This window comes from Copadichromis virginalis, linkage group LG23, assembly GCF_057382275.1.
Source record: "Copadichromis virginalis isolate Kocher_CV1m ecotype Utaka linkage group LG23, C_Virginalis_male_GT1.1, whole genome shotgun sequence".
Lineage (NCBI taxonomy): Eukaryota > Metazoa > Chordata > Actinopteri > Cichliformes > Cichlidae > Copadichromis > Copadichromis virginalis.
In genome coordinates this window covers 49,118,465-49,143,472 of record NC_140639.1, presented here as the reverse complement: position 1 = coordinate 49,143,472, position 25,008 = coordinate 49,118,465, and the positions used below count along the sequence as shown (strand labels likewise).

Genomic DNA, 25,008 nt, shown 5'->3' with positions numbered 1-25,008 from the left:
GATTTAAGAGTCAAAAAGTGTCAAAAAGTCTGTATCCTTACCCGAGAGTTTCAAGTTTACAGTCAGGACTCTTTAGTCCAACACACAGCAAATCCAATCCTGAATCCTGCAGTTTGTTCGAGCTCAGCTCCAGCTCTCTCAGATGATTGGATGGGGAGCTGAGAATTTCAGACAAAGCTTCAAAGCTTCTTTTTGAGAGTTTACAATTTCTCAGCCTGAGGAAGAATAACAATGGAGACATATTCTTTTATTCATCTAGCATTATTAAACATATTTGTTCATAGATTCACTTACAGCACTTTCTTGGATGCTTTGACCACTGGCAGCAGCTTCAAAAATGCCTTCTCTGAACGGGAGTATTTCTCCAGGTTGAACTCATCCAGATCTGATGACAGTAAGATGAAGACCAGAGCCGACCACTGAGCAGGAGACAGTTGATCTGTGGAGAGACGTCCTGATCTCAGGGACTGTTGGATCTCCTCCACTAGAGAACGATCATCCAGTTCATTCAGACAGTGGAGCAGGTTGATGCTTTTCTCTGCAGACAGTTTCCCACTGAGCTTCTTCTTGATGTACTGGACTGTTTCCTGATTGCTCTGTGAGCTACTTCCTGTCTCTGTCAGCATGCATAGAAGATCCTGATTGGTCTGCAGTGAAAGACCCAGGAGGAAGCGGAGGAACAAGTCCAGGTGTCCATTTGGACTCTCTAAGGCTTTGTCCACAGCACTCTGGTAGAAGTCTTTTACAGTAAGTGTTTTCTGGAAGATTTTAAAGCGAGGAGATTGTTTCTTAAGCAGGTTGACTCCAGAGTTGATGAAGGTCAGATAGACATGAAGAGCAGCAAAGAACTCCTGAATGCTCAGATGGACGAAACAGTAAACAACGTTGTTGAACATGTGGCACTCATCAGCTTTAAAGATCTGTGTGAACACTCCTGAGTACACTGAGGCTGCTCTGATATCGATGCCACACTCTGTCAGGTCTGATTTATAGAAGATCAGGTTTCCTTTCTGCAGCTGATCAAAGGCCAGTTTTCCCAGAGACTCAATGATCTTCCTGCACGACTCTGTCTCAGCTCCTCCATCATACTTGATGTCCTTCGTTTGTAGGTGAAATAGCACAAGGCGTAGGTAGAACTCTGTGAGAGTCTTAGGCAGATCTTTGCTCTCTTTGTTCTTCATGACAAACTCCAGAACTGTAGCAGTGATCCAGCAGAAGACTGGGATGTGGCACATGATGTGGAGGCTTCGTGATGTCTTGATGTGGGAGATGATGCTGCTGGCCTGCTCCTCATTTCTGAATCTCTTCCTGAAGTACTCCTCCTTCTGTGGGTCAGTGAACCCTCTGACTTCTGTCACCATGTCAACAATGTCACAAAGGATCTTATTGGCTGCTGCAGGTCGTGTGGTTATCCAGAGGCGAGCAGAGGGAAGCAGTTTCCCCCTGATGAGGTTTATCAGCAGCACATCCACTGAGGTGGACTTTCTAGGGTCAGTCAGGATTGCAGTTTTGTGGAAGTCCAGAGGAGGTCGACACTCATCCAGACCATCAAAGATGAACACAACCTGGAAGTCTTCAAAGATGTAGATTCCTGCTTTTTTGGTTTCAGTAAAGATGTGATGAACAAGTTCCACCAAGCTGAACTTTTCCTCTTTCAGCAGATTCAGCTCTCTGAAAGTGAATGGAAACATGAACTGGATGTCCTGGTTGGCTTTGTCTTCAGCCCAGTCCAGAGTGAACTTCTGTGTTAGGACTGTTTTCCCAATGCCAGCCACTCCCATTGTCAGCACTGTTCTGATTGGTTTATCTCTTCCAGGTGGGAGTTTAAAGATGTCTTCTTGTCTGATGGTTGTTTCTGGTCTGTCTGGTTTCCTGGATGCTGTTTCAATCTGTCTGACCTCATGTTCATCATTAACCTCTGCAGTCCCTCCCCCTGTGATGTAGAGCTCTGTGTAGATCTGACTCAGGAGGGTCGGGTTTTCTGTTGTAGAAATCCCCTCGAGCACACACTGGAACTTCTGCTTCAGGTCTGACTTGAGTTTGAGCTGACACTCAGTGAGAATCTCTGCATGAATAAACAGCAAATGACACAAATGAGAAAACTGCATTCTGGTTACTGTGGTTATGTGTTCAGTTCACTGGACTCTTGGTGTCATGATCCGGGTGAGTCTGAGTAACTTTCCACAGCATCAGCTCTCCTCGCCTGGGTGGAGCCCTCCTCACTCCTCCCTGCTCCTCACCTGTTGCCAATTACTCCGGCAGTATTTATGAGCAGCACTCACAATGAACCTTCTCCAGATTGTGTGCTTAGCACAGTCAGTTCTCTGCCTCACATTTTGTCTTGTGCTCCTCAGGTTGTTTCGCGTAACCCTCTTTTCCTGTTCCCTAGTCGGCACCTGGATACATCTTCCAACTCTCGCCATAAGTCACGCCTCAGGATTCTGGCCTGCCACTGCTGGGAAAACTCACTCTTGCAAACTGCCATCCTCACCTGCCTGCCTCCCTGTGCACCCACATCTCACTCTGTACCCAGATTTAATTCATCTCCTCCTCCAGCTGATCTCCACCTGCAGCCACGTAACACCTCTTAGTTTTTAAATCTTGGACTCATTCACTACACTGTGGACCACTCTGATTATTATCTCCTTTGTTCCAGTGATCCTGGATAGTTTCTATTCGCCCGATTCTGCCCCTGTTGTTCCTTTGACCTGCCTCAGCTTATGTTCTGGCCTCAGCTCTGCACTTCTCATAATACCTCGCTTGCTGTTGAATTTAGCCGTGATTCAGCTTTCTCCGTCAAGAAATCTAGTAAAATACATTTCTGTTAAAAGTCACTCAGCCTCCGTTTTTTGGTTCTGTGCTTGACTCCATTCCTTTTCATGAGCCATTGAGCCCTGACACTTGGGTTATAACTGAGGGCAGGTTTTATAGAGACACATTTGATTTAATTGTGTTTATTTATACAGCACCAAATCAATACTAGCAACATTTCACATAATACATAAACAACAATATGGAGCCAGTAATGAATAAATATGTAGAATAAATGAAAGAATTTCAAGTATAAAAGTTTTTTTTTTTTTAATTCCTCCAAATAACATCAACAGTCACCCCAATGTGCTTTATATTGTAAAGTAAAGAACCTACAATAATACAACAGAAAAAAACCCAACTACAGTGGGTCAAAAAAGTATTTAGTCAGCCACCGATTGTGCAAGTTCCCCCACCTAAAATGATGACAGAGGTCAGTAATTTGCACCAGAGGTACACTTCAACTGTGAGAGACAGAATGTGAAAAAAAAAATCCATGAATCCACATGGTAGGATTTGTAAAGAATTTATTGGTAAATCAGGGTGGAAAATAAGTATTTGGTCAATAACAAAAATACAACTCAATACTTTGTAACATAACCTTTGTTGGCAATAACAGAGGTCAAACGTTTACTATAGGTCTTTACCAGGTTTGCACACACAGTAGCTGGTATTTTGGCCCATTCCTCCATGCAGGTCTTCTCGAGAGCAGTGATGTTTTGGGGCTGTCGCCGAGCAACACGGACTTTCAACTCCCGCCACAGATTTTCTATGGGGTTGAGGTCTGGAGACTGGCTAGGCCACTCCAGGACTTTCAAATGCTTCTTACGGAGCCACTCCTTTGTTGCCCGGGCGGTGTGTTTTGGATCATTGTCATGTTGGAAGACCCAGCCTCGTTTCATCTTCAAAGTTCTCACTGATGGAAGGAGGTTTTGGCTCAAAATCTCACGATACATGGCCCCATTCATTCTGTCCTTAACACGGATCAGTCGTCCTGTCCCCTTGGCAGAAAAACAGCCCCATAGCATGATGTTTCCACCCCCATGCTTCACAGTAGGTATGGTGTTCTTGGGATGCAACTCAGTATTCTTCTTCCTCCAAACACGACGAGTTGAGTTTATACCAAAAAGTTCTACTTTGGTTTCATCTGACCACATGACATTCTCCCAATCCTCTGCTGTATCATCCATGTGCTCTCTGGCAAACTTCAGACGGGCCTGGACATGCACTGGCTTCAGCAGCGGAACACGTCTGGCACTGCGGGATTTGATTCCCTGCCGTTGTAGTGTGTTACTGATGGTGACCTTTGTTACTTTGGTCCCAGCTCTCTGCAGGTCATTCACCAGGTCCCCCCGTGTGGTTCTGGGATCTTTGCTCACCGTTCTCATGATCATTTTGACCCCACGGGATGAGCTCTTGCGTGGAGCCCCAGATCGTGGGAGATTATCAGTGGTCTTGTATGTCTTCCATTTTCTGATGATTGCTCCCACAGTTGATTTCTTCACACCAAGCTGCTTGCCTATTGTAGATTCACTCTTCCCAGTCTGGTGCAGGTCTACAATACTTTTCCTGGTGTCCTTCGAAAGCTCTTTGGTCTTGGCCATGGCGGAGTTTGGAGTCTGACTGTTTGAGGCTGTGGACAGGTGTCTTTTATACAGATGATGAGTTCAAACAGGTGCCATTCATACAGGTAACGAGTGGGGGACAGAAAAGCGTCTTACAGAAGACGTTACAGGTCTGTGAGAGCCAGAGATTTTCCTTGTTTGAGGTGACCAAATACTTATTTTCCACCCTAATTTACAGATAAATTCTTTACAAATCCTACCATGTGAATTCATGGATTTTTTTTTCACATTCTGTCTCTCACAGTTGAAGTGTACCTCTGGTGCAAATTACTGACCTCTGTCTTCATTTTAAGTGGGGGAACTTGCACAATCGGTGGCTGACTAAATACTTTTTTGCCCCACTGTATCTTTTTGGGGCCTGAAAACTGAAGGCTCTGCCTCCCATTCTACTTTTAAATACTCTGTGAACAACAAGTAGGCCTGCAGAGCGAGAGCGAAGTGCTCTAATAGGGTGATATGGTACTACAAGGTCATTAAGATAAGATGGGGCCTGATTATTTAAGACCTTGTATGTGAGGAGCAGGATTTTGAATTCTGGATTTAACAGGAAGCCAATGAAGGGAAGCCGATACAGGAGAAATCTGCTCTCTCTTTCTAGTCCCTGTCAGGACTCTTGCTGCAGCATTTTGGATTAACTGAAGGCTTGTCAGCGAGTTCTTAGGACTTGCTGATAATAATGAATTACAGTCGTCCAGCCTGGAAGTAATAAATGCATAAACTTGTCACGGCTGGGGCAGCAGTCGTGCGGTGGAGTTAAATGAGGACCCAAGTTGCAGACAGTGGTGGAGATGCGAGTGAGGTTTTCTTTACAGTGAACAAACCAAGGTGAGGGCAGAACTAAACATAAACCTAAACTGGAAAAACTACAGTGGCTTGCAAAAGTATTCGGCCCCCTTGAACTTTTCCACATTTTGTCACATTACAGCCACAAACATGGATCAATTTTATTGGACTTCCAGGTGAAAGACCAACACAAAGTGGTGCACACGTGAGAAGTGGAACGAAAATCATACATGATTCCAAACATTTTGTACAAATAAATAACTGCAAAGTGGGGTGTGCGTAATTATTCAGCCCCCTGAGTCAATACTTTGTAGAACCAGCTTTTGCTGCAGTTCCAGCTGCCAGTCTTTTAGGGTCTGTCTCTACCAGCTTTGCACATCTACAGACTGAAATTCTTGCCCATTCTTCTTTGCAAAACAGCTCCAGCTCAGTCAGATTAGATGGGCAGCGTTTGTGAACAGCAGTTTTCAGATCTTGCCACAGATTCTGGATTGGATTTAGATCTGGACTTTGACTGGGCCGTTCTAACACATGGATAAGTTTTGTTTTAAACCACTCCATTGTTGCTCTGGCTTTATGTTTAGGGTCGCTGTCCTGCTGGAAGGGGAACCTCCGCCCCAGTCTCAAGTCTTTTGCAGACTCCAAGAGGTTTTCTTCCTAGATTGCCCTGTATTTGGCTCCATCCATCTTCCCATCAACTCTGACCAGCTTCCCTGTCCCTGCTGAAGAGAAGCACCCCCAGAGCATGATGCTGCCACCACCATATCTGACAGTGGGGATGGTGTGTTCAGAGTCATGTGCAGTGTTAGTTTTCCACCACACATAGCGTTTTGCATTTTGGCCAAAAAGTTCCATTTTGGTCTCATCTGACCTGAGCACCTTCTTCCACATGTTTGCTGTGTCCCCCACATGGCTTGTGGCAAACTGCAAACGGCACTTCTTATGGTTTTCTGTTAACAATGGCTTTCTTCTTGCCACTCTTCCATAAAGGCCAACTTTGTGCAGTGCACGACTAATAATTCCCCCACCTGAGCTGTAGATCTCTGCAGCTCGTCCAGAGTCACCATGGGCCTCTTGGCTGCATTTCGGATCAGCACTCTCCTTGTTCGGCCTTGTTCGATTACACACAGGTGCACTCTATTTAGTCATTAGCACTCATCAGGCAACGTCTATGTGCAACTGACTGCACTCAAACCAAAGGGGGCTGAATAATTACGCACACCCCACTTTGCAGTTATTTATTTGTAAAAAATGTTTGGAGTCATGTATGATTCTCATTCCACTTCTCACGTGTACACCGCTTTGTGTTGGTCTTTCACCTGGAATTCAAATAAAACTGATTCATGTTTGTGGCTGTAATGTGACAAAATGGGGAAAAGTTCAAGGGGGCCGAATACTTTTGCCACTGTAACAGACAAACCTGAAAACATAAGGACAGCGGGGAATACACAGAGATGACACAAAGAAGGCTGGATAGAGAGACGAGTAGTAACACTGATTAACACAGTAATGCAGACGACACAACGAGGAACACAGGCAGACACATACTATAAATACACACAAGGTAATGAGGGAATGACACACAGGAGGGGAGCACAGCTGATCCTAATTCACAAGACGAGACACAAACCTTCAAAGTAAAACAGGAAACAGACTGTTTTACAACACAAACTCGGGGACACGAACAGAACACAGAGGAAAGACACAGGTAGAGATCAACCTAAGAACTAATACAAAATCAGAATTAACACAAAGTACACAAGGTGATACCAAAAATGAAACAAAACGCTGAACGACCCAGGACCATGACAGAACTAGTTTTTCAGCGTCACTCTGAGACAGGATATTTCTAACTTTAGAGATGTTGCACAAATGGAAGAAAGCAGTCTTGCATATTTGTTTAATATGTGCGTTGAAGGACATGTCCTGGTCAAAAATGACTCCAAGGTTCCTCACAGCGTTACTGGAGGCCAAGGTAATGCCATCCAGAGTAAGAATCTGCTTAGATACCATATTTCTAAGATTTTCAGGGCCGAGTACAATAACCTCAGTTTGATCTGAATTAAGAAGCAGAAAGTTAGCGGCCATCCAGGTCTTTCTGTCTTTAAGACATTCCTGCAGTTTAACTCATTGGTGTGTGTTATCTGGCCTCATTTATGTTGATAAAACAGCTCTAAAACCAATCTGACAATATAAATCTGTAAAATGGGCAGAAAACCTGCTGCTGGTCCCATTTTAATCAAACCAACCCAAAGAGCAGATATTCATGTGTGTACACAGGAGGTTATTTGTGCAGATGCATAAAACAAACTGTAGGCTTTCTGCAGTCTCTCACTCCTGAAAGTGTTGGCAAGTGCTTTGGATTTATTATTTATATAGATTTTAATGGCACCTGTGTAATGTTAACTAATGTTTTTATTGTTTATGTGTTTTTTGTTTAGTCATTCCCTGACTTACCTGTGGGTTCTGGGATGGTTTTATTTAAATTCTCCAACAGATCATTCCTGTTTATCCTCCCCAAAAGATTTTTAGCAACTTCAAAAGTGTTGATAGAGTAGGTATCAAACATCAGATCCACTATGTCCGTCCTCTCTGCATTCTCCAGTTTACTCACTGGGATTGCTGGTAAACCTTCTACAGACCCGTTCTTCAGATGCCACTTGAATTTTTCAAAGTCATCACGTCCCAAATCCTCCAAAGTCCCCAGAAGGATTTCTTTAGGTGTCGTCATCTTTTACCCTGTAAGGATCCGATAAACAAAGACTGTAACAACAGCTGGAGAGGTAATTGTCTGATTTATCAGAATTTAACTTGATTCTAACAGCAGTTCATCACAATAAATTTCTAAGGCTCAGAATGCAACAAAATTGCACATGAAGAAGCACATAGAGAAGTATCCAAGTAACACTTTGCTACAATATAAAACAAACTATTATAAATAAAGAAAATATATAAACTAAATATATACACTACCCGTCAAACGTTTTAGAACAGCCCAATTTTTCCAGTGTTTTTGTCACGGTTTGCGAGCCGTGTGTAAATTATCAAAGGACCCTTTATGCAGGCAGCTCAGATGCAAGTGAGTTTATTCATCACATGGTGATACAAACAGAAATGGCGAAGGTGAGCATGGAAACTAAGCAAAAACCTAAAAACTAATAGTACACGAATATGAAGAAGTACACGAAGGGAAGACGAAAACACGGAACACAAGGGGTGGGAGCAAAGCACCACAACACATCACTATATAGACAGTTACACAGAGGGAGACACAGAAGGCAACAACACAGGGCGGAACAAATGGACAGAGAAGACTAAACACAGAACAGAGTGCACAGAGAAACAAGGGGGGCAGGGAATCAAAACCTAGGAAGCATAGAATAACTCACAAACTAAACTGGCATAACACAAAAATCACAAAGAACTGAAACCACTAGATCAGGAGACCCAGGACCCTGACAGATACACAGACGAACCAGCAACTAACAGAGGCAAACACAAGGCTTAAATACACAGAGGGATAACGAGGGAATGAGACACAGAAGGAGGACACAGCTGGGAGTGATTGACAAGACGAGACAGAGGAAACGCAACTAAACACACTGACATGAGACACGGACCTTCACAACAAAGCAGGAAATAGAAAGACTGAACTTAGAGGTACAACAAAACACAGAACCAAAACGTAAGAATAAACAAAGATACATCATGAAATCAAAGATTAACAATACAAAACAGAAAACACTGAGTCACAGACCCAGGATCGTGACAGTTTTATTGAAAATATCCTTTTTATTTCTCATTGCACTCTGAAATGAAAGCATAGTACAAATAAGCAGTTGGAGTTAAAAATAAATCATGAAACACATTTATAGACCAAAGTTTATTCTAAACGTTTGACTGAACACACCCGTGGCTTCTGTCTACAATAGAAATCAAATATTCTCCCATATCTGTAGCAGATGTTCCCGTAAACGTGGACCTTGTAATAATAATAATAATAATAATAACATTATTTATAAAGCGCTTTCAAACAAAGTGCTGTACAACTAAAGAGATAAATTAAATAAAAGCGATACATAGCAATACAGGTAAAAGACACAATACAAGTTAAAAACAATAAAAATGTAAAAACTAAAAGCCATAGAATTAAGACATGTAGGATCGGGTGAACAAATGTGTCTTCAACTTGGTTTTAAAAACCTCCACAGAGCAGCCTGCCGAATATCTTGTAGGAGGTTGTTCCACAGAAACGGGGCATGAAAAGAAAAAGCTCTCCAATTGTCTTTTTTCTGGCTCTAAGAACCTTTAGAAGACCAGAGTCCTGAGATCGGAGAGCACGAGATGGAACATAAAGGTGTAAAAGGTCGGAGAGGTATGAAGGTGCCAATCCGTTTAAAGCCTTGTAGGTGAGCAGCAGGACCTTAAAATCTGCTCGAACCTGACAAGGTAGCCAGTGAAGAGATCTCAGAACAGGGGTAATGTGCTCAAATTTCCCAGTTCTTGTTAAAATGCGAGCAGCTGCATTTTGCACCAACGCCAGAATCTCAGGTTAAACCTCACAAAACTTTAACAACCACCAAACAGCTGAAACAGTAAATGAGAGCAGGAACACGGATTCTGCACAAAGACGTAAACACAAAGCTCAGAGCCGCCGACACATCAGAATCAGTGAGATGTCGCCTTTCTCACCCGATGGCACGGACACGGTCGGGGCTGAAAGCCGACAGCTCGCTGATTCTGATGTTTCGGCGGCTCCGAGCTTTGTGTTTACGTCCTTTTTACGCTGATTCTAAAGCTGTTAGTTTTATCTCTCTCCAAACAATATTGACTGAACCAGCAGCAAAAGAAGATCCAAACTACGCTTCACATAAACATCGTCATGAACTCACTCTGACTTTTGCTGTTTTGCTTCCACCAGGATAAAATCACACGTCATGCACAGCTCTCTCTCTCTCTCTCTCTCTCTCACACACAGTTTCCTGTCTAAAAATCTGTTTTCTGCATTATTCGCTTGCTTGTTACGCACAAGTCTACCGTTGTTTACAGCGCTGTCGGCCGCTGTTTTTTTCCTTTTACTTACTTCCGAAAAGAAAACCTAATTTCTGCCATTCAACAGGCTTCTGAACAAATTTAAACTTTTTAAAATTATGCAAATTGCAAAACGCTGTGTCTGTCATAAAACCGCTGTAACTTCAGAGGTAATGTTCATATGTCGATTAATGGTTTTCTTTCATTTTTGATCTACTGTAGAATATTTTTATAAAACCACCTTCATGTTTTTCTGTTTTATCTTCAGCTACTTTGACACAAAGGCCTCTGCTGTGATGCTCACACCTTTGATAAAGTCTTGCGAGTGTCAGCTTCCTTTTTATAGATACAAAAATATGTAAATGTACTGATCTGAATTATAATATTTCTGACTGTCTGAGGCAAAATTTCCCAGATTCAAATCGAATTGAATCGAATCGTGGATCGAATTGATTCAGGACCTTGTGAATCGGAATCAAATCGATTCTAGAATTCAGTGACGATACCCTGCCCTATTTGCGACCATGTCAACATCCAGTCCAGGCTTTTTCAAGATTGGTGCTACCACAGCTGATTTAAAACATTCAGGAAAGACTCAATGAAGTATTTAAAAGAAACAGGTTGTAGGGTCCTAATGCTGACCACAGTTCCTTTATAGCCCAGGCTGGTAGAGGATCCAAAGAACAGGTTGTACATCGAGCTGCTTTTACAACCTTCCTTAATCCAGAAAGGGAAATAGAGATGGACCAATGCGATATTACGTATCGGTCCATCTCTATTTCTATTAATTTACGTCAGTATCAATACTGATTTTGTATGTATTTTGAAGGATTTGAACCAAAGGCAAAAAATACCATGAGCAAAAAAGGGCAGTCATGATTATAAAATAGGGAGGTTTCTTTTTTTTTTAACATAGATTAAACTCGTTAAATAAAACAACAAGTTTATGAGCTTTCTTGTTATTCACAAGTTTCAGCGATTTAGCCCAGAGTCTAAAGTCATTCAGCCATCTGTTTATACATGGTTTAGCTTTAAAGTATCTGCATTTGTGAAGAAAAAATTTTCCCATTAACAAAATCGTCCTAATCAACAGGTCAAAATCTGCATTCTCAGCAAGTATTCCAAATTTTATTACTGTCACCGTCAAATGTGGTAACTGAATTCTCCTGGACTGTAGCCAGCTCCACATGTCAGTCCAGAAGGAGTGCACTGATTCACAGTAGAAAAACAAGTGATCCAGACTTTCAATATCATTTTCACAAAATGTGCAGGCGTTCACATCTAAGTTAAATTTCCGTCTTAAGAATTCATTGGTTGGATAAACCTCATTAATGATTTTAAAGTGAACCTCTTTTACTTTAGGGGAAAGAGGAAGTGAAATATACTTTTTTCTTATCGCCTTAACCTCCATGGTCTCAAATTCTTTAAGGATATAATTTCTTTTAACCGGATTAGGGCAAATGTCGTTGATCAAAATATTCCTGATCACTTTGTTTGTAAACCTGCTGTCACCAAATTCAACTCCAGCTATGCAGAGCTGCCTCAGTCCAGGAGAAATTTTAGAGTGCACAATATCTTCTTTTATCATTGATCTCAAAGGGACTGGGATGGCTTTCACTAGGGATTTATATCTGTTAGCAGTACATCTTACATCAAATTTCTCACAAAACGTCTCATGTTTTAATAAGACCCCATTATCATCCGTAAAATGAGCTACAGCCCAAATCCCTTTAGATCTCCATTCATCCATGTACACAGATTTCCTACACAAACGGATATACCTGTTGTTCCATATAGGGGTATTGTGAGGAGTAAAGTTGTTTGTAGATTAATTTCCAGTAGAGAAGGACCTGCTGATGGAAAGCTGAGAGTTTAACAGGTAACGAACTGCAATCAAAGTCACAACGTAACAAAAAGTCTATTCCACCCATTTTGCCAAAAATCACACTGGGAATAATGTTCCAAAAGGAATTTTTGTTCCTAATGAAAGATCTTAACCATTTCAGTTTTAGTACACCATTCATAACATCAAAGTCAATGGCATTAGCCCCACCCTCTTCATAATTCTTAATCATATCATTTTTCTTTATATAATGACATTTGTTCCTCCATATGAACCTAAAATTAAGATTATTTATAGATTGAATTCGTTTTGGAGATATGGGCAGAGAAAAGGCTGGATAGATTAGTCTGGACAGACTGTCCATTTTGGTTAGCAAGATTCTCCCAAACAGAGTTATGTCCCTTTGCAGCCACCTGTTTAAAATTGACTTACACTTTTCTATATTGGTACAGATATTCTTATTTTCTGTTGCTGTCTTATCCTTGCAAATTACAATGCCCAGATACTTAACCTCTTTTTTGATCTGTATATTATTTATTGCTTGCAGGGGACACTCATGCAGAGCTAGAATTTCTTATTCATTAATATTCAGCTGTAGGCCAGAAGCTTTGGAGAAGTGGTTGATCGCCTGTAAGGCTAAAGGAATCTGGTCCTCGTTTTTTAGAAACAGGGTGGTATCATCTGCGAGCTGACTGATTATTATCTGTTCACCCATCACAGTTAACCCCTCAATGTGACTGTTTTTAATCAAAATAGACAACAGCTCAGCAACCATGATGAACAGAAGTGGTGAGCTGCTACATCCCTGCCTTATCCCTCTATTAACCTCAAACCTTGAACATGTACCATGTTCTAGCAAAACAGAGCTGTTAATGTCATTATATAGCATCTCTATAACATTGATAAATTCCTGTCCAAAACCAAAAGACTGCAGAGTTTTTAATATGAACGTATGTTCAACTGAGTCAAATGCTTTGTAAAAATCCAAGAACAGGATGTATCCTCTCTCTTGTGTCACGATGAGTTGTGTAGCTGTCAGTGGCTGGCCCCACGTGCAGGACTCAGAGACAAAACATTAACTTAAACGACAGCTTTATTTGCTGATGAGTCACCCTTGGCGATACATAAACAACAACTTAAACTAACTAGACTGGAGATGCTGAAGGTAGACGACAACGAATACACACACAACAAACGTGGAGGACGCAACAACTGGCAGGGAAAAACACAGGGCTTAAATACATACTGAGGTGATTAGGGAATGTGAAACAGGAGGAGAACACAGCTGGGACTCATCAGACATGACAAGACAAGGGGCGGCAAAACTCAACACATTGACATAGTACACAGACTTTCAAAGTAAAACAGGAAACTGAACAGACGTGGACTAAACTAGGGGATACAGTGACAGAACAAGAGACACACTGACAGAGATGACTGTATACTAACAGAAGTAACACAGAACCACGACCTAAGAAGGAGAACACAAGAAATGCCAAGGACCTAGGGAGTTAGGAATACTAGCGACAAAAATCAAACCCAAGAGAATCAAAACACATCATGAAATCAAAGATAACTAATACAAACAGAAAAACACTGAGTCCACAGACTCAGGACCGTGACATCTTGGATTATTTCACTGTACTCAAGGAGGTCCAAAACCAGCCGAATATTGTTATGAATTAGTCTTCCTTTCAAAAAACCTGATTGTGTTTCACTGATAATGTTTGAGATGCCTTTCTTTAGCCTCTCAGCTACAGCTCCAGACAGGATCTTATAGTCAGTGTTTAAGGTGATGGGTCTTAAATTGTCTAAAATTCTTTTATCCTTACCCGATTTAGGGATCAGGGTTATCAGCGCTTGTTTCATGCTCGGCATCAGTTCTTTTTTCTCTATCGATTCCTTTAATGCATCAAACAATAAAGTTCTTAGGTCCTTCCAGAAGAATTGATAAAAATTAGTAGTGAGTCCATCTGTCCCTGGGGACTTGTTTAATGCCATTTTCATGACCACCAAATCCAGTTCCTCAATTTGGCGGCCGCTACTAAGTTTTAAAATTACTCATACTAATCTTTCTGGGTCACAAAATAAACTTTTAACATATTTTCAGGCGAGAAAGTAGTTGTGTAAACATCAAATATCTGCTCGGTTTATCAAGATACCGCACATTTGCAAAAGTGCTTCGACGTTTTCGGAGACGTCTGCTACCCACCAGCACTATAGCCAGCCAGGAGCTCGAGGGTCACTGAAGCCGCCGAGAACGGCACAACTCCCGGCACATCATTTTCAGATCACCGCGGACTTTCGCTACTCAGGTTAAACGTGACTTAGACAACCTAAAAATGTTATTGTTTGGCTTTTTTCAGTGTTTTGTTTGTTCGTGAGTAAATCGGTTTGGCTGAGATTAAAGTTATTAGATTAGGTTAGATAAAATAAAACTTTATTAATCCCCCGGGTGGGTTCCTCCTTGGTTTTCACACAGCTGAATAAACATCAAACAGAAAACTGATTAAACAGAAGTATGAGACGGTCGAGAATTTACTCCAGTGTCCTGTTATATTTTAGATAGCAAGGAGCAGACGGACGAGTTTATTAAACTCCACCGAGACAGCGGTGACGCTAATCAGAAGACTAGACCGTCCAATTTCCCCAGCTGTTTACTTCCAGCATATCCAACCTTCTGAGGACCCAGCCCACGTACGCCGCGAAGGCCGGGTCCTCGGTAGGACGTTTAGTTTTTAAAAATGTCGTGATAAGGGCGGGTCTTACTGTGAACCTGCGTGCTCATTGGCTAATAACTTGAGATTGACAAGCCGTTATCCAATGAGCGCGCGGCTTCTCCCAACATAAAGTAGTTTCCTTTGAAAAACCAAAGTCTGATTATTTTTGCCTCCACTGACGGAGCCTGTTGTTCCCGCCACAGAGACACAGTAATGTCAGAGCGGTGTTAACACTCACCTGCCTCAGCACAGCTCTCACTCTCCTCCTGCTCTCTCAGCTAAACTCACTTCCTCTCTACTTACAGGAAACCAGCGCTCAGAGGAGCCGACCGGCCTCACGTTTCACCCACAGACACGAACAGCGTGGAATTATTTTATGTCATAAGAAGAAACATATTCATGTTAACACTCACCTGCCTCAGCTCCACCTTCCTCCTCCTGCTGCTCTGAACGGAGGAGCAACACTTTCACTTTCAAGGTTCAAGGTTCAAGGTTCTTTATTTGCCACATGCATAGTTATATAAGTATAACACACAGTGAAATGTAGCCTGACACGCTCCTCGACATGTGCAAAAATTGGGGGGGTAGAGGAAGAACATTATATATATATATATATATTGGGTGAATGTACAGTAGTAGCAGCAAGCAGGTGAATTCTGTACATTAATATGAATAGACATCTGACTATTTTACAGGATAGACAATATAAACATATTTAAAATTAAAGGAATTTGAAATGTACATTGTTTCACTGCTCCTCCCTAAACACAGAGGATGCTGGGACTTGTAGTTTTTACCTTGTGTGATATTTATGGCTGTGACACTAAATCACAGCATGTAAACTTCCTGCAAACATGTCACAGGCGATAAAAGTTTCACATTAAAGGTGAAGTTATTTTTCTGTCTCATGTTCAATAAACAGTGAGCTGGGAAAACTGAAGAACAGACTTCAGACGTTCCCTGCAGAGTTTCTGCTGCTCGGTCGTCTGCATGTTGCTGAGACTGAGCTGATGATGAAGCTGTGATGGGTTTATGGCACGTTTGGTTCTGGAGAAGAGTTTTACTGTCGGTGCAGGTGAAATGATCAGAGGTTACAGCCTCTGGTTAAAGTGGAGGCAGCGATCAGGACGGCTGAGCAGCAGAGGTCTCGAGGGTCCTAAAGTGTAAAAGCATCAGTGTTAGTAACACAAAGATCACAGAGTGGGATCATCAACACAACACTAACATCTAAATCCACGGCAGGAACTCTTCCAGTGTCCTGAAAAATCTGTGTGCACGATGCTGAGATTAAAATCTGTCTGCTCATCTTAATGCAATATTTACTAAAGTCTGGTAGAAGTTTTACTGATTTCCAGTCCACTTAGCAGACGTGTGGATAGGTGGTGGGTTGTAGAGCAGACTGAAAGCTTTAAGTTCATCCTCTGATTAAAAACTCAGACCCACAGATACAGGAAGTATAATGCTGGTGTAAGAAAGGAAACAGCAACACGGCAGCCATCTTTTTCCTCCCATGCTGACCAGTGTCCCAGCAGAAGCTGGGGTTTGTTAGATCCTGTTCGATCCAGAGGAAACAGGCTAAAAGAGTCGATCAGGGGGATCATGGTTTTATTATGTGCTCGTTATGATTGAAGCTCTGGTTGTGTGTTAGAGACAGAACCTGCAGATTCCTCCACTCTGCCTCCTCCTCTGCAGGAATCAGCCTCTTGGCTGGTTTTATTCACCGACGTGAATAAAATCATCAAACTAATCCAAGTTCATTGTGAAATGCCTGAAAATGGAGGAATAAATCTGTCAGTTACCGTATAAAGTTTGAGTTTGTCAGTGTTTTACACGGAGACGGTCGTCAGATGTTGAATGTTTAGCATGAATGTTCCACATCTGGAGAAACCTTCAAGATTAAAGCCAGTGAAAAGTGAAGAGCTTCTGCAGCAGCCGCACTTCCTGCAAATATGTTCTTTCAAAATAAAGTGAAGAGTCTAAAATTATATTCACGACAGGTTTAAAGGTGAAGGTGGTCACATGGTTTTAGTGGAATGCCTACGTGGGCGCGTCTGAGTGATTTTGATTCAGATTCGTGCAGCGTGGAGCAGTAAACACTTGTTTTTGTTCATCTGGACTCATGAATGATTCCAGTTAGCACATTTCCAGCCAATGAAACGTAACTACAGATGAAGACAAACACATTTAAGCTGCCTGACTCTCGAGTGTGCACAGCAAAATCTCCAGTGTTAAATTAACACTGGAGAGTGTCTATATGGGTCCACACCTCTGAGTGTTAAATACAACACTGTTGAGTGTTAAATTAACACTTTTGACAGTGTTATATGTTTAAAAGTAACCTAGTCAGTTTTGAAGATTAACAAGATAAGAGATAAGATAAGATAAGATAGAACTTTATTAATCCCTCGGGTGGGTTCCTCTGGGAAATTCGATTTCCAAAAAAAGCACAGCAACGACCGAAGTTACAGTTACAGAATTGTTATATATATATATAAATATATATATATACACACGCACACACACACACACACACACACACATATATATATAAATACAGAAACAAATATAAATAAAATATACAAAGGGGATAAATAGAATAAATAGGAATAAAAAATAAAAATACAAGTGAATTGCACATTTCAAGTCTTGAGTCTATTGCACTGTTGACTATTTACAAAAAGTATTGCACAAGGTATTGTACAGTGAGGTGAAGAGGCACTACAGCTTAGTTGTTCCCCCCTCCTTTGTCCTCCTGTCTCCCCTCCCTCTCCCCTCCAGAGAGGAGTTAAACAGTCTGATGGCGTGTGGGACAAAGGAGTTTTTAAGTCTGTTAGTTCTTGTCTTGGGGAGAAGCAACCTGTCACTGAACAGACTCTTCTGGTTGTTTATGGCCGTGTGCAGAGGATGCCTGGCATTGTCCATAATGTCCACCAGTTTCTTTAATGTCCTTTTCTCTGCCACTGTCACCAGAGTGTCCAGCTTCATGCCGACCACAGAGCTAGCCCTCCTGATCAATTTCTCCAGCCTGGAGAAATGGCTAACACTGAGCAGTGCTGATTTTCTAACACTGGAAAATAACTCAAAATGTTAGAAATATTCTACACCCCCCCCCCTCCCACTGTGAACATGAATTGAATATTCAGAAGACATTTGTTTAAATAGTTCTACAAATCGGAGCTGTTGGTGTGTCCTTGGATTGTGTGGTAATAATATTAGAGCCTGCAATCTTTCTTACTGAATCTCTACTATGAGTCATGTTACCTGAGATTAATTCTATGTTTACCTGTCAGCCTGGACGACTGTGCTGTGTGAAGGAAATTAAATTAAATCAGATCTGAACTGCATACAGTTAAGGAACCTGTTCATATTTGATTGAAATATGAACCAGTGATTTTTTTTGATTGCTGATTCCAAGAGAGTCTTTGTGGAAATCCTGTTTGGCTTTTTGTTATTTTAATTGTCTTTTTCTGTTTTCCAGAACAGTTCTCCACAGTCGCTGTCCACATGGGTCAGTGGGACCAAGAAGCACTCTGCTAATGTGGGACTCTGACCAGCAACATCCAGCAAGACCCAGACAGCGTTTTCTATCTCCCAGCTGGAGTTTTTGTTTGTCTGTGACTAGGGATAGGTATCGAAAACCGGTTCTTGTGGAGAACCGGTTCCCACTGTTTCAATTCCTTGGAACTGTTTGCCATTTTTGCAAACGATTCCCTTATCAATTCCAGTCGCCCCGAATGACGTCACCACATTGCGGAGCATCATTTACCTGGCAGGAAACACGGCGCCTAAGCGGCTCAAACGCTCAAAAGTTTGATTATACTTTACGAGAACGGATGACAACAGGGGAACTTGCAATACTTGCAAAGTGGATATTTCATTTAAGGGAGGAAACACTACGAATATGCAAAAGCATTTGCTCACAAAAGACGCGATGACCTTAAATGAATCTCGTGAATCTCAACCCAGCAGCAGCAGTAACGTTTGCACGTCCTCTCCCGTTAATGCGGCAGGTAAATAATCAACTAACAGTGCATATTATGTTAGCGCGATCTGCCTTATTACAAAACCTGCTATTACTGTGCATTTAGGTGACCGTGATGAGAGAGACAGACAGAGTCTGGCTGGCTCAGGTGCTGGCAGTTGTTGCTGCAGTCTACCGGTGTCCTTTCAGGCCAGGATAGACGAAGCAGTGACTAAGTTTGTGGTAAAAGGTTTGCACCCATTTGCCACAGCAGATGCCCCTGATTTTCGGTAAGTGAATGTGTTTAATTGTAGGCAGGGTGTAATGGAGGAGGTCACTTTAAGAGGGATGGACTTGACCTCCTGACTATGAATGATGTAGATGATAAGGTGCTGACTCTATGAATCCACAATCTCAACAGGGTTGTCCGATAAGAACAGATGGCGTATCCACAAAATCCACTGCCACTCAGGTATCTGCCGTTCACTCATTTATTAACAAGAATCCGAAGCACACATCCATAATGTGAGTGAGGGGATTTAACAGGCTGTAAAATGCTATATGCCGTGTGGTGAGTGATGGTGTGGTTTCTGTTGGAAAGAACATAAAAGTCTTCCATAATTATGTGAACAGAGTGAATTAAATGTGTAATACAACAATACAAACAATACTGGATAGTGGAACATTCAACCAAAATAAGGGAGTGTCAACAAATGCTAATTTTACTATTTACATAAATCCTAACTAGGCACTTTACATCAGAGCTAACATGAGAAATTAGTGACGGTCCCTTAATGACCGCACGGCAGAGGCTGCTTCGCAGTAAACGGCAGTAACAATCGGTAAACAAAGTATGCGCCAAGGATTAAACAGGGGAGGATAATGGCCGCAGCAAAGAACAAACACGATAAAACACAGAAACTTACAGTCTCATGGACGCACACCGCTAACAGCATTAGAAGGAACGAAAATCCACACGGTGAGTAAACTCTGCTGACTCTTCCCACCTGCAGCTCCGACCGAACTCTCTGCGTCGACGTGTGCGTAGTGATGAGGTAGAATTGTGTCTTCTGATTGGCGAAGAGAATGGGTTGCCTCACCGCTCATTGGCTAAACGGCAGCAGTATGCTGATATCTTACTCCGCAGATGTGGCTCCGTTCATGAGTTCTGCGAACTGGCTGGCCTTTTGTACACAGGGACATTACTGGATATTCTTGTGTAATTGCTACAGATTAATTTATGTTATACTTTGTTATTGCTACAGAAGAATATTTATTTTATTATTTTACATTTACAATTTCTTTTCCTGGGGACCCTGTGACACCCCATTGAAGAGCCGTAGGCTGGATCTCTTAAGATCTCACTGCTGTGTTTGTAAGGCCATGTTACTCCTAAATTTATATCTTGTTCAAAGAGAAGCTATAAAACAAAGTTCTAAGCTAATCGACCTTAGTGTTCTCCTTTTTTAAAAAGAATAGATAAAGAATCGAATCGTTAAACAGAATCGAAAATGGAATCAAATCGTGAAAATCTTATCAATACCCACCCCTATCTGTGACTGGAGAGTCAGATTTTTGTTGAGCTTCACACTTGCAGAGGTAAGTCAGTTTGCAGAGATCCCGCCCACCCTGGCTTTTATGTCCTAGATTTCTTATCTGAAACAGTAATATTTCAGTGACTGCTGCTTATACCACACGTTAATACACGCTACTGATCCCTGATGGGAGAATCATCAATTTTGGCAACAAAGAAGCCTGGTGGATGTTTGTTTACAGTCTGATGATGGGACATCATGCTCTGCATCTTCAAAGTTTGCCTCCTCATTATTATTCATACCCAGTAATGTGAAGTATGCTCATATCTACTATAACTGAACCAACCTGGTGCTCTTCATTTATGGAGGCTGTTGAGTCTGAATGTTGTGTATCTCGTGTTCTCTGGGCTTTGTCCTCAGTCTTTTCGCAGGATCAGAAAACAAAACCAGGAGGCGCGTAAATGTTTCTTCTCCATGATGTTTCTTCAAATGTTTCTTCTGGATGATGATAAGACTGTGACACGGGATGCCACCTTTGGTCTTGTGATGAAGCAAAGGTCAGGAAGAAGTGGGATTAACTGGTACCCACATCTGAGAAGGATGTACAGGGGCACCTGCAGCCAAATCCAAGCTTCAGGTTAGTTGTAGTTGCAGAACGCTATAGACTGAGACAGCTGAGGCATCAAATGTTTGATTAAACGGATGAACAAGAGAAGTTTCTTCCCCATAATTATCACTTCTTTGTCACGGCGGGGTGCGCCGGTGTGTAATGGAAACAGGACCCAAAAGCAGATGAGGACGAGGAGTTGAAGGTTGAACAGAAAAAGTGATCCTTTATTAGATGACGGCAGAAGTAAACCAGGAAACCAAAGTAAACTGACAAGACACTAAGAAACAAAATACTAAACGGTACTGAGACCAAAAACTATAACTATGACTGAGGTGGAAATAAACAGGCTAAGACTATGACTAACGTGGAAATAACAGACGAAAACTAGACCTATGACTGAGGTGAGGTAAACAGACGACCCGACAATGACATGCAGAAAACAGAGGGCTTAAATACATACATGAGGTGATCAGGGGAAGTGGAGACACATGGGGGAAACAGCTGACTGACATAAACCTAAATGACAGGACCAGGAGGAGGAAAGCTAAATACAATGAACAAAGAACACATGACACTGTCAGAATAAAACGGGAAATACTAAAACTAGACATGACAACACAACTTAACAGACCTAATACGTGAAGAATAATACAAGAACCCAAAACATAGAAAACCAAGGGAACAATAATAAATAACAGCTTAAACTAAAGCTAGATAGGAAATGACACAAAACTAATCACATATCAAAATGAGACAAATACAAAAATGAACTCAGAGCGCTGGGTCAGAGACCCAGCCTGTGACATTCTTAAAATCTGTAGCAACTTCAAGTCTGTCAGCGTGCTGAGCATGCTCAGAATGTGACAATATATTTTTGTTCAATATTTAATTTCTTTCAGTTGCAATTGTTAAATGAAAAAAAAATAAAAAATATATTCTTATAATTTAGCAAACTAATTTATCAAAAAAAATATACATATATCTGTATTAGTTTTAATAAATGAATTTGACAGCTGTATTGAAAATACCATATTGTATTCATACAGAATCAGTTTGGTATCATTGTTTGTCTGATTGTTGAAACTAAGAGCTGCTTTGATCTGTTAAGATCTAAAGTATCCAAAGTTGAGCTCTGATGTTTCTTCACCCCTGTGTGTGTGATATGTGATTCCTACATGCTGGCAGAGCAGAGCGGCAGTTTGTGCTCACAGATGGTGACGGTGTGGAGAGACGGTGGTGTTTCCTCAGAAGAACCAGCAGAGTCACTTGCTGACTGATGTTCGTCTGCACTGCACAGAGGAAATCAGCTGACCGAGGTTTGTCCAGTGACGTGTTATGAAATGTATATTTTGGTTTTATGCTTACAGTTATGATTTTCTTGACAGAGGCTCTGCAGAGGTTAGACAAAGCAGAGAAAGAATGTGCTTTACATTTTACTGTGATTTATTGAGATATTTGTTGCCTGATGTTCAGCAGGAATGGAGAAATAGAATCAAAGGGAGATGTTTTTGCTGTTTTTGTAATGATGTAAGTAAATCTTCAATATTATTTATTTGCTTGGTTATATTAGGAGTGTTTCTGAGTGAGGGCGGAGGAGTCATCATCCAGGTAAAGTGACGTGGATCAGTGGATACACTTGTCTCCCCTTTAAAGGAGACGATCCAAGTCATCCTTAAATGTTAGTGCTTTCAAATACACAAACATTTTTAAAGGACAAAAATGAACATCCAACTTTGACTGTAATACAAAATAAATCTTTGCATGTGTGTTTTCAAACTCTCAGATGGGCAGCATATCAGTCTTGGACTGTGTAACCTGCCGGAGCAGCACTGAATGACCACCACACATGAGCATGTTCCTGCAACATTCAGCATCTGATCCTTCATCTGTGTGCTTCTGCTTTTGGTAAGTAGAGTTACCCAACTCCAGTAACTCTAAACACATGCCATCCATTTCTGACGGCCTGGTTACTTCCTGTCAGTTACTTTAGAAACCATGTGGTCACCTGACCTAACACTGTTTCTTCTTCTTCCCCTTAATGTTCAAGTGTCACGTGTCAAACAGCTGGAGAGGAAACTACACCAGTGTACTGGGATGTTTCACCAACACGTGCCAGATGCTGTTCCTTCATGGTGACATCACCAGAGACAGCCCCACCCACCTCAGGACCTCGCCATTGATCATGATGATTATAATGATGACAGCGAGCGGAACTAAGACTGTAAAAATCCACGACCAGAATGTTTCTTTCTAATTATGAATGAATACTGAGAGCCTCTTTCTGTGTTTTGTCTGTTTTGGGTTTTTACCTCATTTGTTACTAACAAAGTTCACAAACTCACACAGTTTACATTCTGTATGTTTCCATCTTTACCAGCCACACTCTAACTGCATTTAAGAAAATAATCCTTAGAAATCGTCGTTTTTCTCTTTTGTAATTGATGATAATTCAGTGAATATACTGCGCTGCTTCCTTCTATTGCTTTAAGTTTTTCAGTGTCCAGTTATTTTTTACTGCTGTTTGAATTCTCTGTATGTTTGACCCTGTAGACTGTTTGATGGACTGCTTGTCTTCCTGTTTGTTACCGCCGCCTGTTTTTTAATAAAGATTTGGATTTCTGACTTCAACACAGCCTCTGCGTGTCCTCCCTTTGTGTCCTCTTCCTCTGTGAATGTGTTGCATGTGTCACAGATTCCTTTTATTAACAGCTTTCCCACAGTGAGTTGCATCAGCATTCATTCACAGCACATTTCAGAAGGATTCAGATTAATACAGTGATCTTACAGTCAGAATGATCCTGACAGAGTGCCACTGTAAATGATCTTTCATCAGGTACATTTTAAAGTTCAGTATTTCAAAGCAGGAGTTATGAAGACTCATGCTGGCATTAGGACTAATAATATGTACTTACAAAGTCAAAGTTTTTTAATTATGCTAGAATATTGGAAGACAATCAACTTTTAGTGTTTTCCGCATATTAATTATTCTGAAATAGAGACGGTGACCCTAACTGTACAGAAGCACTAAACAACTGACAATCTAACAGACATCATTGGCCTGAGCTGTCATGCACAGTGAGTCTGATCCTTTGCTGTGAGAGTCTGACAAGCATGTTTCTGGTCAGTTTGGAAGAAATAATATCACAATGTTGATCTTTTTTTTCAATATTCCTTCTCTTTTACAATATAAACTGTGATCAAAGCTACTTATGTTCACAGCATGTAATAATACTGACAGTCCAGGGCATTGTGGTCTGTTGAGCTAGGGTTAGGGTTAGCAATTCAGACATATGTAATCAATATTAAACGTCTCTGACGTGGGCCACTGTGTTGGGAAATCCATACCAGGCTGGAAGGAGTCAAGGTAGGTGAGCATCCACGAGAAGACACAGCAGATGCATCCTACTAATACTGACAGGACCAGGAGACTCCAGAAACCGAGCATCTTCTCTTCAGTGCCATCCTCTCCTGTCACCCTCTCTGCCCGCAGCTCTTTGAATATGGGGTAGATAAGGGCGCAGAGAAACCCTTATTACTAATTTGTATTATAATTCAGTTTTCATGAAATATTCATATTCAGTATCGGTCCTTTTATATTAATAACCACGTATCCACCCAGGCTCATGGTGGGGCAGGGCTCTGTCCTGGGATGCTTGAGTACAAGGTAATGTACACCCTGACCAGGTATCCAGTCTGTCAGAATTGTTTTCAATATTTGGTTCAAAAACATGAGTGACAACAAAAATCCAACTAGGATTCTTGCATATGATGAATGAAGTCTGTCTTTGACTGTATTGTCCAGCTGATCCATCAAACCCCCAGCAGGTGAACCTTATTCATGACATAACACGGCAACAATGTAAAAAATGAAACAGCAACAGTCTAAATGTAAAGTGCATTCTAATCTCCTCTTCAATAAATCATATGCAAAGAGTCATTCAGGACTGTAAAACGTGAACTACAGAACCCAGAGTCTTCATCATTAAATCTCTGGTTGCTTCATTTTTCTATCCTATATCAGATACTTTAAAGTTAGGTTAGGTGAAGTTGCATTCTCATGGTGAGGCAAAGTGTTTTATGTGTGTGTGC

General features: G+C 41.4%; 1 protein-coding gene and 1 long non-coding RNA gene across 2 annotated transcripts; one reads left to right on the top strand and one right to left on the bottom strand.

Moving 5' to 3' along the window:
* Nucleotides 1-154: 154 nt before the first annotated feature.
* LOC146682028 (NLR family CARD domain-containing protein 3-like) lies at nt 155-15,275 on the bottom strand. The gene is made up of 3 exons (XM_085448444.1): nt 15,227-15,275; nt 7,677-7,958; nt 155-2,065 (listed from the first exon to the last, which is right to left on the bottom strand). Exons 2-3 carry the CDS (start codon nt 7,948-7,950, stop codon nt 291-293), a joined length of 2,049 nt encoding a protein of 682 aa, XP_085304570.1. The 5' UTR covers nt 7,951-7,958; nt 15,227-15,275; the 3' UTR covers nt 155-290.
* A 5,130-nt stretch (nt 15,276-20,405) lies between these two features.
* Nucleotides 20,406-23,547, top strand: LOC146682027 (uncharacterized). The gene is made up of 5 exons (XR_014917974.1): nt 20,406-20,946; nt 22,105-22,235; nt 22,490-22,597; nt 22,703-22,824; nt 22,967-23,547. It is a non-coding gene; the product is annotated as an uncharacterized LOC146682027 (long non-coding RNA).
* Nucleotides 23,548-25,008: the final 1,461 nt, after the last annotated feature.

Excerpts from the sequence above, each read along its gene's own strand:
- LOC146682028 (XM_085448444.1), bottom strand. The coding sequence starts at position 7,950 with ATGACGACACCTAAAGAAATCCTTCTGGGGACTTTGGAGGATTTGGGA. Across the intron at positions 2,066-7,676 it reads AACCATCCCAGAACCCACAG|AGATTCTCACTGAGTGTCAG; the intron begins GTAAGTCAGGGA and ends TTATTCATGCAG.